This window comes from Syngnathus acus, chromosome 15 (genome assembly GCF_901709675.1).
Source record: "Syngnathus acus chromosome 15, fSynAcu1.2, whole genome shotgun sequence".
In the NCBI taxonomy this organism is placed as follows: domain Eukaryota; kingdom Metazoa; phylum Chordata; class Actinopteri; order Syngnathiformes; family Syngnathidae; genus Syngnathus; species Syngnathus acus.
Window position 1 is genome coordinate 2,300,126 of NC_051100.1, and position 12,200 is coordinate 2,312,325.

At 43.1% G+C, this 12,200-nt stretch overlaps 2 protein-coding genes across 14 annotated transcripts in view; one reads left to right on the forward strand and one right to left on the reverse strand.

Moving 5' to 3' along the window:
• Positions 1-12,200, forward strand: part of arhgef33 (Rho guanine nucleotide exchange factor (GEF) 33) — a 54,061-nt gene that overhangs the window by 25,572 nt on the left and 16,289 nt on the right. For 6 of the 12 annotated variants that reach the window (XM_037272024.1, XM_037272025.1, XM_037272032.1 and 3 more), the window contains 2 exons: positions 4,226-4,813; positions 4,897-5,007. The gene's annotated coding sequence lies outside the window, so the exon portion shown is untranslated. Of the gene's footprint in view, positions 1-4,038; positions 4,120-4,225; positions 5,008-10,519; positions 10,622-11,256; positions 11,356-12,200 lie in introns of those variants that run through there. The other 6 variants (XM_037272022.1, XM_037272023.1, XM_037272026.1 and 3 more) reach the window with 6 other exon arrangements.
• On the reverse strand, positions 174-12,001 carry bcl2l11 (BCL2 like 11). Of its 2 annotated transcripts, none has more exons than XM_037272037.1 (5): positions 11,867-12,001; positions 10,118-10,539; positions 7,809-7,927; positions 2,796-2,952; positions 174-2,713 (listed from the first exon to the last, which is right to left on the reverse strand). In XM_037272037.1, the coding sequence occupies exons 1-5, from the start codon at positions 11,872-11,874 to the stop codon at positions 2,688-2,690; spliced, it is 732 nt and encodes a 243-aa protein (XP_037127932.1). In that variant the 5' UTR covers positions 11,875-12,001; the 3' UTR covers positions 174-2,687. The 2 variants fall into 2 exon arrangements, with proteins under 2 accessions (XP_037127932.1, XP_037127933.1); XM_037272038.1 differs by having other exon boundaries at positions 10,118-10,536; positions 11,867-11,999.

Here is a 12,200-nt window from a genome sequence, read left to right on the forward strand (position 1 = left end):
TTGCAAACTTTTTTTGGTACTTCGATACACGAGTATATGTTTTTTTATTCATAATAAAAATGCACTTTTAATACTGCAGTTTGAATAGAAATACCTGTGCACTCGTGTAAATATTTGCATTCCAGTGTTAACTAACAACTCACTTGTCGTATCAATAAGCCACACGGCATGTAGAAAGATGAAAAAAGTTTATTTACAAAAGGCAATGAGACAATACAATTACTACTTCAGTGTGTCATAGTATAAACAGACCTATAATAAAATAATAACAAGACACATGCTGCTGCTACAGTCGCACTGGGTCATTCAGAGTCACCCGCATACTTAGTTCCCCTCGTTATTTGTAGTCCCATTGAAGAAATGTTTCAAATCTCCAATATAGTCATTCACTTTGAAGGCAAAACAAAATACAAAAAAAACCCTCCAGCTGTGTTTAGCAAATTGCGTAAAACCCTGAATGTCACACACAAGACGGCTCATTGGTCGCTGTGCTTTTTGCTCCCTGCCGTAAGACCTAACCATAGTTAGTAAGTAAGACGTGAGGTCTTAAGTTTTCACAGGGCACCACATGCCGTCAGAGTCTACAAAGAGTGAAGTGGTGGTTTGTTGGTCAGCCTGAGGATGGGTCACATAGAAAAATGTGTATTGTTTTTGTATGAAAACCGATGAAAATAAATATTTGATTAAATGCATGACTAGATGAAGCAGGTGTACTTCAGTGTAGGGCATAATGATGGCTTAATTCAAATTGTGTGGATTGTCTGCTTGTAACTTGGAAGGTAACGTTTTTCACGGTGTGGCTCAGAAAAAGACGTACTCTTAATTAATCATAAAAGCATTCTGTCCTTTATTTGCTAGTAACTTGGAATTGTTGTGACAAAATTGTGTTTTTCATTAAAAAAAAAGTAATAACGCACGACTACAGACTGACAAGGTTTGGCTCGGGGGGACATAATCGCTAAGATGATTCAAAAATATTTCGATTGTTTGCGAGTGAGTTGGAAGAGTTGCATCGAAAATGTCTTTTGGGACCGATTCTTAAGACGTAGTAACAGTTCTTATGTAATGTATGAAGGTGTGCTGATTTGAATTCGGATTCCCTCGGTGGAGGTTGGAAAACTGAAAACAAGTTTCGTTCATTTCTTCCTACTCTTTCGCTCCCGTGAATATTTGTAGTCGGCGCCGCTTAACCCAACGTCGTACCAGTCACAATGTCGTGAAACGACGCTACCAAGTTCAGGGACAAAGTCATGTAAACTGTGACGCGGTACATGTTGACACAACTGTGCAAATATCCTCCATGGATGCCGCACCAACATGCTCATCTGAGTTTTAAAACCCTGCGTGGGAGGTGCAGCAACCGCTATGAAACCATGACTAAGCATTGGTATTAATTATCAGATTTATTTTTAGTACTTGAAATGATTTGAGTCACGTTTTGACAAAAAAAAAAAGGGGATTTGTTAGCTTTACTTGACATACGATATAGAATTGAAAACAGCAGATGTATTTCCTATGGCGTTAAGATAGAATAGTTGTAAAAGTAATACCGTAACATCTATGCTAGTTTCAGTTAGCCTCGCTACAGCATGATGTCAGCAATATGCGAACGGACTTTCCTTTAGAGGCTTAATTCTAGTTTCCTATGTTTTAGTCTTTCAGTAACTTGAAGTGAAAGTGGCAACTTGAAGCAAGTATGTATCTTATTTGGACAACTGACTCTAGCGAACAATCAATGTATTTGTAGCATGCTAGCTGGCATATTAGCTAACCATTCATTTGCTGCTCAGAAATCTGTCATTTTCTGGGAGTGTTTGAAAAAACGGCAGGCGAGCACAGACTTGCTAATGAACGGATGGAGACGGATGTCTGACAGATGATGACGACGACGATACTTATGCTGAAACCGTGAACGGAGAAGGCGATGTCCTAGAAAGCAGTCTAGGCCCTAAACGGGACAAAAAGTGGTCGCTTGATTCGGCTCTAGTGGTTACACAAACACCGACATCTCTTCGAGATGAATGTTTTGCATAGTGGATAAGATTTTCATTCATAAGTTCATATTTACACACCAGGGAAGACCTTGTTTGTTCTAAACATGAGACGCTTTAGCATCTTTTTTAGGGTGTCCAAGGGGTGGGCCAACTCTGTCGGCATGTTAAAAGTTTAAATCTGGGCAAATCAGGACACCTACAGGAGTTAAGTTTGGGAAATGCTGTAAGTTGGTCTAGTTTTGTAGGGCAGGAGACTGGATTTGCTAACTCCATTGGCGTGTTGTTCCCTCGAAATTGGGAAACTGGGAAAGCCTCCTTGAAAGAGATGCGATATGTTCAAAAATGGGTCAAAAACTGACAGAAAACATCGTAGAAACCGCGGCTTTTGAGCTGTGACAAGGAGTTTTAAAGGTCCCTTTCATCTTGGGAATTCATGGACCCACACATTTAACAACCCTGTGTCTGCAGAGTTGACTGTTACCTTTCTGTTCAACAACAATATCTCAGACAAGTAAACCAAAAGGAATTAGCAGGAGAATGTACAAGGCACGTTTGGATTTCCACAGGCGTCATCTTCCGGGGGCGGGGCTGAGGGGTTTGTTTGCGTTCTGGATGGGAGTGCAAATTCCCAACTCTGGTTTCACGGCAAAGGCTCAGAGACGAGAGGGGAAAAAGTGGAAATTCCAGACGTTTTTAGAGTTCCTCAAAGTGTCCACTTCCTGAAATAGTAAGAAGAAGACTTGTCGAATGCTACGTCTGCTGGGTTTTTATGGTTTTTTTCACCCCCCTCCGTGAGCTAACCCTGAGGGTGGTGCGGCTGGCCGTTGGGGTCTTCGCCAAAGTACCATACGATCACGAGAAGCAGGACGCCCATGCAGAGGAGGAAGGCGGGTTCCTGGTGAATGGGCAGCACCGGCAACTGGTTCTGAAGGGCTGCTGCCCCTCTACGTGCCGCTCCCTGGATAAACACAAAATAATCATGTCAAACTAGAGAATGTGATTTGTGTACAAATGAATGCTAATAACATAAAAGTAAACTGAAATGCCGGAATTAATCTGAATCGTTGACATGGAGAGTGTGAGATTTAGCAAGTTCTGGGAAGAGTTCCTAAGATCTCCTGAATGAGCTCAATAGTTTGAAGTTGGAATAGTTTGAATGAGTGCATTGCAACACTAAATAAAAACGTCAAAAATACAAATATAGAAGAGCCCACACAATGATGTCACTCTCTGAGGAATTTTGTGTTAGCCTCATGGCAGGAATGAAGTTTACCTTAGAGATGGTTGCTATGGACCATCAAATTACTCCTTTCAGTCATTTTTCAACAGAAGCTTGTTTGTTTTAACACACAAAAGGTCTTGTTGCTTGTTTTTGTGGATTTTCCCCAGAGCCATCATGCTAATCTTAGCCCGAAGATAGGTGTTGATGGCTTTATTTATTGTTGACAATCTAGGCATATTCATTTTATGGCAAGATTGTTGCTAGTAAAAGTAGTTAATCACACCTAACAGTAATTTCAGCATAATTATTGTTTCTGCTAGTAAGTGATGGTGAGAAACCCAGAGCTAATTTTAGCTTCTTAGCTTTCCTGTAAACTAAATTACTGTGCTGACGAAGTAACTTTTTACATTTTTAGAATTGATGCCAAAAAGTGACTTGTATGTACATTATGGTGGTCACAACATTATTGTTGCTGAATGTGGCTAACTTAGCATGTTGCTAAACTGATGTGTACCAATCAATGGCAACGTGAACTGCGCTACTATGTTTACATCTACAGGAAACAAGCAGGTAAGTCAACATTCTTTTTAAAGAGACTCTCCAGGTGTCATATCCTGCATATTAGTATTTACAAGCCTCGCTATATACTCCAAGCCAGTCCAAAGAAAAGCATGCATCTCCAACAACCAAAAAAAGGGACTGTTCTTAGGTTTTTGGTCAGTTGTTTGGCAAGTTAAAATATTTGGGGATCCAACAGTGATTTTTTTTTTTCTTTTAATCAATGCAATTTGTTTTTATTCCACTAGAATTTTTACAAAATATGGAAATGTCTCTTGACAGAATGTGGAAAACCCAGCCACATTCTTTCGCCTCAACACACCACAAACCGGATCGCTGGTGAACGTAACCACACATCTCTCTTAGCTTCCTTAACACACTTGGCACTGGTTGTGACCATAACAGGTGTTTTGGTTTGGCTTGACCTTTTTTCTTCTCTTTTTCCTTCCAGTCAACAAGCCCACGCTTTGGCCCTCATCCACATCGCCATTCATTGCTCACACAGCAGAAGGGAAATCCTCTCCACAAACCACCACCAGGACTTGAGAGAGGTGGGCCAAGAGCCATGCGGATGGTGACATTGACAAATATCCAACATGGGGGGGAAAAAACTAAATAAAATAAAAAAAACGTAATTTTATAAGGTGGCGTGTTATATTTTATTTTCAAAAAATGGACCTATTTTTTTTCATTGGCGGTGATGTCATTGCAAATAGCACAACAACTGACTGCCACATTTATTGTGTTACAATTTTCTTTTACCTCAATCTTCGAGTTCTGCCTTACTTAAATACATGCTCTAAGATGAACCGCTAGCAGTCTGACTGAAACGTATTATTTACTGGCGTAGGAAATTGGAGTTTATTTGCCTTGGCAGGAGGACGTCCTGTCTTGGCCTCACGCCTTTCGGATGAAACCTGGCCCTGATGGATCGTAAAACACCAACAAAGAGTGGCACGAGATCCAGCCAGAGAGGGGGGGGCGGGAGGAAAAGTCAAGCAAAGCCCACACAGCACGCTCATGCCAGGACAGGAAACAGGTGAGTGGGGAAAGACTGGTTCCCCCGGTTATGAATCATATCGTCTTGTAATTCAGCATGTGACCCGAGTTGTACATTTACAGGGCAGACTAAGAGGCTTTTCCAGCTTTTCCTGTACACCATCCCTTTGACCCGACTGCAAATATGTGGCACCCACGAGACTAGTCCATCGTTTCATGATGACGAGATAAGAGGTGAGGATTAATTCAGACGTCGACATTGTACCAGAATTATAAAAGTCTCCAAATGTGCAAATCTGTTATTCATCTTGGTGATGAATGGTAAGCAAAGTCGAACCAGTGAATGTTATTATGATTGTTTTGTTGCACACTGTTTATGATCCATATCGTAAACAATTGCTCGGCAATCCAGCCAATTTTTTATTGGATCGCTCCAGGTAACACAATCCGTCATCATGACATAGAGGTGTCAATCATTCGGCGGTTTTGCTGATGGCTAACATCTGTTGCTCTTATTGCACGGAGGTTCAAATTGAAAAGCGTTTTGTTGTGTCTTCGGCGAGGGATGCGATCAATTATTGCGTGAGGGTTCTCGGGGCAACTGCAGGGATCGATAAACCAAACACAAGAGTGACTTTGGTCACCCAACTGGTGTGGAATGACTCATACATTGACCTTTAAAAAGGTCGATTTTAGCTTTATTTTTTACTACTTTCCTTTCTGTTGTTATTGATCTGTGTCTGTGTGGTAAAAACATTGCAGTTAGCCGTTACAAAACAGCTCATGTCATTTTTGTTTTCTAGCCACAACTTACTATGCGGCCAGCCAAAAATAGCTCAGGCTGCACTTAAATGGCGTGCGCGCTCGCACACAGAAAAGAGAAACTGGCTCAGGCTTTGTTATTGTTAGCCTAATAGCATAGTTGCCTTAGTCATATAGTTGAACATTTTCAAAACAAGAAAGCACGACAAATTCTGCAAACAAGAAGCAATTCAACCTCTGTGGATTACCACGAACCAAATGACTAATAAGAATCTAGTCAAACAAAGAAAAACTATTAAATTTGTAGCAAGCATATTGCTACTTTTCTTTTTTTTTTTTTTTTCTTTTTTTTAATGTTGTGACAGACCCATGATTGGTTGTTAACTGCACACTGAGCATGTGATGTCATTTTCAGTTGACAGCAAGGGACAAAATGTGTTTTTCTACACAATCTTGTGTAATATATAATTTGTCATTTTTAATTCCCGTTTCGGGACAAATTCTTGCAAGGGCTCTATATTCATGCTAAACAATTTAAAATAAAAAATATATACGTATATACAAAAATAGACTAAAAATAAACACTTGGTTCAAAAGCCCCTTTTTGTCTTTGACACCCGACGGATGCGCACTGGTCCTCCGAGTTATTTTTGTCTGCAAGCACTCCCACTGAAAGACGACACAGTGTGTAATAGCCTCTGTTCAAGTGTGTGTGTGTGTGTGTGTGTGTGTGTCTTTTGGCAGGATAATTAGACCTTGTGCCTTTGCTCAGCAAGAGCCCTTTAACTGCAAGGCTGAGCAATAATGTAGCTACACTGTCACGGATACCGGCCCCTGACACACACACACACACACACACACACATACACACACCAGACAGTGTTTACTGATGTCTGAAAACAAACACACAATCCATAAACCCAACACACTAAAAAGAAACATTTTTGGGATATAATGTGGCTCTCCTTGCCCACACGCGAGGGCATTACGATGACCTTAATTGAGTCATGTGACACCTGGCACGAGTACGGGGAACAAGCAGCCGGCTTCCTCTTTTTCTCGCCCCTGCTCATTGTTCTAATAAAACACGTGCACAGACTTTCGGAATAATTCTTCGCTCAAGTTCACGGCCATTAAGATGCACACACACACACACACACACGCATGTGTGCACCTTCTTCTCCTTCTAACTTCCCCAGTCATGTGAATAAGTGTTGAGTCAGAGCAGCTACTTATCACGTTATCGCACTCTTCTCCAGCCTCCCGCCGGCTTCCTCTGTAGCCTTTAATCTTAGCCAAGCACGAGCAGGGTCGTCAACAATCTGAACGCATCCAAATGGCGTGTTTAATCTTAAATAAAATCCACTTTTATGTGCAATTCTCAAAGGCCGGCGGGCGCCGCAAATGTAGTCATTGACTCACAGTAAAGACGGGGGAGTTACTAAGCTGTGTTAATGACGGGCTTTAGAGCAACGTCTCCGAAAAAGTCAACGCGAGGAGGCTCGCGAGTGGAGCTTTGGAACACTGTGATGAGATTAAACGCAGTCGAAGCCGCCAGGAAGAGAAGTGGCGATGATGCAACGAGCAGAAATAATGCCAAACCAAAACGGGAGCCATGCGTAATATACTCGCTGTTCTGCCTTCGATCAAGTTTGAAACTAGCTAAGCCTTGAGGAGATGATGTGTAACCTTATGCTGGAATTAAATACAGTAAGAAAATGTCATTTTGTAATCAAGTAGGGAATATCCAAAGTCAAAATTAGGAATTTTAAAGAAATGTTGCAGGACTGTATTGTATTCATGGTTGTGTCGTATGCTGTTTGTTTGTGTTGCTGCTCCATTTGTGTTAAAGTAGCAGTTGTTTTCAAGTTTACAACAACTATGCTCATTTCCATTAGCTCCTCTAGGTGTTAGCATTAAGCTAGTGGACTTTCATGTAAGAAGTGATCAATCTTTTGTTTGTTTAAAATGTTATACCGAGAGTGAAGTTTCTATGCTAGTTTCTGTTAGCCAGTTTATAGGGATGTCCAGTATTTGTTAGCATTAAGCTAGCAGATTTTTGTTTGATGAAACATGGTTTGGTGATTTTATATACTGTACAATGTAACAATGGACAAATAAACGCCTTGAGAATAGGATGCTTTGCCATTTAAAATAATGTTGTACGATAGTCACCCATTTTGTGATATCAAAATATCTCCAGCAATAAACGGGGGTTCACTGTTCTTAGAAGGCAGATGTAAATAGACTCATTCATGTGGATTAACCCTGACCCTCAGTATGTAGTCGTTGTAGTCATCTCCGATGCGTCGAAGCTCCTGTCCGACCTCCACGGCCTGCATGTCCCCAGCTGCCGGTCCGAGCCTGGCGCTCGGACGCCAGGCAGAACTTCCTGCAAGCAAAAAAACAAAACACCCCTAATGCGATCAGAAACGCGTTCGCTGAATATTATCGTGTGCGCTCGGCCAATTAGCCCCGCGCCATCCCGCCGTGACGATGCCATTCATCAAGAGTGCGGAAAGATGGACGGGCCCCGGTCAGTAATTACACGATTGGAGTGGAGCTCAGTAAATCAAAACAAGCAGGGGAAGAGCCGATTTGCTGGAAGGAAATCATCGCCTTTGGAAGTCCCGAACGGGTCCTTACCCGGTCACAGATGAGCTTTGTGACCGAGACAACCCATCGACTCATCCCTCGAATTACTGCGCGTGTGTGTGTTTAGTGCTATCAGATGGATGCCGCTGAATGAAAAAGCGCTGAATGACCCATGTCTGCGCCACACAAAAGACTAGCAGGACTGTTTTGACTGCCACACACACACAAATATAAAGCATCCTAAAGCCCAGAGGTCTTAATGAGCCATGTTTAGACTCCAGCCGGCTGTCCTCCTGTACTGATAAAAGAGTGGAGGAAAAAGAAAGAAATGCTGAGATTTTGACTCTAATTTTGAGAGATAGAAAAACCTATTGACGGTTCAGCAGAGTCCAGACCTCTGTCAAGGCCAAACAACACTGATGAGGGGCAGTAAATTCCTCAATTCTGAGAATAGCAGCAAATTTTGGACTGTAAAATGGAATCGAGACAAAACAAATAAATCTCGCTTGGGTTTGTTTTACAAGTTACCGGTGAAGCAATCTAGTGAGTGTTGTTGATAAAGTTAGATAACAAAACTCCAATTTTGGATTGGCAAAAATGTTCCAATAATCATACTATGTTGGGCTGTATTGTTCCCCTCCAGTCCTCTAGGTGGCAGTCTGTAGTAGCCAGTGTTGTACATTATCTGAATCGTAAGTTGCTGTCATTATTGTTCCACTCCAACCCATTAGGGGTCAGTATTGTGCCAGATTCCTCCCACCTAGTTCGGCATCAGAAAAGTATCGATATGATTGTAATAAATATTTAAGACAAAAAAATGCAAAGAATTGTCATTCATTTTAGGTGGTTATAAATATTGATTGCTATGTTGTGGTCATTACTGTTCCACTCCAGCCCTCTAGGCGGCAATATTGTCTATTTCTATTCCTCTAACACATTATCGAATATGTTTCATTCTGCAAGGCTAAATGAGGTCACCAAAATATTTGAGGACAAATATAGAATAGAATGTGCAGTGTGAGTTCATTGTTGTTTGTGTCAGAGCAAACACTGCGAGGGGATTAGCGCTGGTCGTTACTGCCTATTTTGTCCCACGACGCGGCCCGTTTGTTACCAAAACAAGCGTCAGAACATTGCGGTGGCTAAAAGTAGCTGACAAATCAAAGCGTACATAATGTTAAAAGAGCACTTTGGTGTCCTGTGGCTGGAGGTGATGATATTTTAAGACCAAGAAAGCTAATAATAAAGATCCTGAAAGCGCCTTTTGTATTACATCCCAGACGGAGACATCATAAATGAAATTTAGCTCTGGAAAGAAAATGATGTCCCATGTTGGAAAGATAACAGAGAGCTCACACTGATACAAGTATAAAGCAATAATACTGAGTGACTTAACCCTGTTTACAAGATTCACATTAAAGAACCGATTTCGTCATATTTTGCCTAGTAACAAGTGACTTTGCAAACATACCAGGAAAAATAAGATTAAGAATCTTAGCATGTTTGTTATTTTAAATGGAGTCATTTGACAGTAAACCATGTTGACTACTTGATGTTGTTTTGGTACCATATCTTTGGGCTCTTGCGTCATGATACTCGTGTTTTGGTTTTTTTCCTCTAGTGTAGGTCTGGCTAGTTCCTGTCAACTCTCCCTGTTCTTTGTTGGCGCCGTAAATTGACGATTCGACATCTTTTAGCGAGCGAGAGGAATCTGTTGTGACTCATGTTGTAGTTTCATGTTTCAATTTGACATGCACACCGTAGTTAAATATCAGCGAATGCGCCAGCTGCTTCTGCACGAGTAAATACGGTTCAATCACTTATGGGATCATGCACGAGCTATTTTTTTCCAGTGGCCTCAGACTGATGACCTTCAGTGTGTGACATGGGCTTTCTAAGCTACAGCTGCACAAGAGATTGTTTGCACACAGTCTGCTCACGTGACCACACATGATTTTGGTGTCCGTGCGTGTGCACGTGCACTCACCCTGCAGCGTCACCCTCCGGTAACGCGCCTCCTCAGCGACGCGCACCAGGGCGTGCTCCAGCGCCTGGGCCGAGGGGCTGGGCGTCTGAGTGAAGGCGGAGACGCGCGTCGAGAGCGGCGAGCTCGGCAGAGATTCTCCCTCGCCGGAGAAGTATCCGCTGGACGATCGCCGGAACGGAAAGTGAAAGATGGTTCTGGTCTCAAACACGCCGCGGCGCTCCGGGGAGAGGAGGGGGGAGATGGTGCTCCGGCGGCGGGACGGCGAGCGCAGCGCGCCCGCTGCGGGTGCTCCTCCTAAATCGCCTGCTTCGATGTCTTGCCAGCAGACGCCGGAGCCGTGTTGCTCTGTGCGGCTCTCGCTCGGCTGCGGCCGCGGACGTCCTGCGCTCGCTTCTGTGGTCACTGCGGTTCCATGGGATCTGCTGGGGTGAACGCAACGGCACCGTCAACTTGCGTCGCCAGAATCACTCGACGGCGGCTTCGTCCCTTCTTCCCCCGTTTGCGGTGTGTTATTTCGCCCGCGATCGGATTACCTTTGACCGCCGAATGGATATTGGCCGTATTACAAGTCGCCTTGCAGATTCTATTCGGAAGCTCCACCGCGCTCGTGCAAGTTTTAAAACACTTTTTTTTTTTGTCCCGTGTGGAACTTTATCGAGCCTCGCGTGTTAAAAGGAAGCAAACTGCGTCACATGTCAACTCTGTCCGGGGGAAGGAAAAACAAAAGCTTTTTTTTAAACAGCAGACACTTTGTCTTTTTATTTACCCTCAACCACCACATCGGAACACGTTGACTCTATCGGTCGATAATTGAACGTCTTTACGCGTTGACTAGTAAATTACATTTTGAAATATATTTCTATATTAGGCTGTGTGTAGGGGCGGGGGGGCCTCTTCCTGTTTGTCCAGACTGAAGCGGCTTCCTCGGCGAGCAGCCCCACAATGACTCTCTCCCGGGTGCCAACACAATCCACGCACATTTTAATGCGACTGTGTTCCTGTTGGACTTTGCGCACGAGAGCCAACCTTGCGCCAATTAAACACAGACAGCGGAATGATAACAATGTGCAGACATGACTTTGTCCAATCATGTGTCAACATTAAATCGTTTTCTAACAAGTCTTTTTATTTTATTATAGCGCGCCCGCGTCCTGGTGTGCGCGCAAGGCGTGCGCGCCATCAGCAGGCAACTCCGTGCACCGGCATCTCATCTACCAGGAAGACGCACGGCAACCGGCGTCCGCCTTTTAACCCTTTTTGTTGTTTATATTATTATCATCCTTACCATTCCGAAAACAACGCAGGTAAACCAGTCCGACCTATGGCGTCATACCGCAAAAGAAATAATCACGGCCGGGGGGGGGGGTGTGGTGGTGGTTGAACCCCGTGAACTCAAGGCAATTTTAAACGCTCGTTAGAACAAACTTGTTTTGCGCAATTATAGCGTTTTAAATGCATTTCGTGCGGACTTTGTACGCACCATTTATTAGGGACGCTTAAAAAACAGTAAAACCTCTATAAACGCTTTGGAAGGGGAACACATATACTAAAATTGCGCTTAATAAAGAATACATTGAACTATTAAAGAAGTCCGTAATGAGCAATTGTGTTTGCAAATGCGTTGTCTCGTCTCGACGCGGCGTGACAGCTGACTCACACCGGCGAGCCCCGAGGCAATCGTGATATTGTGAAAATTACAAAAGTCACTAAATGCGAAAATAAGCACGTACGTACCCGGTTTCGACTTACCTGTGCATGTCAGTAGTGGCACATGATGTGTATGAACAAAATCCGGTAGCGTGTCTTTTGTGTGAGCTAGGTTTCCGTCCGATGTTCTTTTAGATCCACTCTGGCCGGTCGTCTACTCTTCTCTGAAGGGGTCGCGGAGCTGCGCACCCCTTTTTATTCAACCCTGGTTGGTGGGCGGGACTAGTTGGACAGTCCTTACTCTGTCGCCCCCTGGCAGGGCAAGTGCAGTCAGGCAGCTCGTAGACGTTTATTTCTTTTCCAGTTCAACTTTTTTTTCTAAAAATATTTACAATTAAAAAACAAAAACAAGAAAAATTAGCAAATTGCATTACTA

Excerpts from the sequence above, each read along its gene's own strand:
- bcl2l11 (XM_037272037.1), bottom strand. Across the intron at positions 7,928-10,117 it reads CCGGAGGGTGACGCTGCAGG|GAAGTTCTGCCTGGCGTCCG; the intron begins GTGAGTGCACGT and ends TTTTGCTTGCAG. Across the intron at positions 2,714-2,795 it reads CCAGCCGCACCACCCTCAGG|GAAGTGGACACTTTGAGGAA; the intron begins GTTAGCTCACGG and ends TTACTATTTCAG.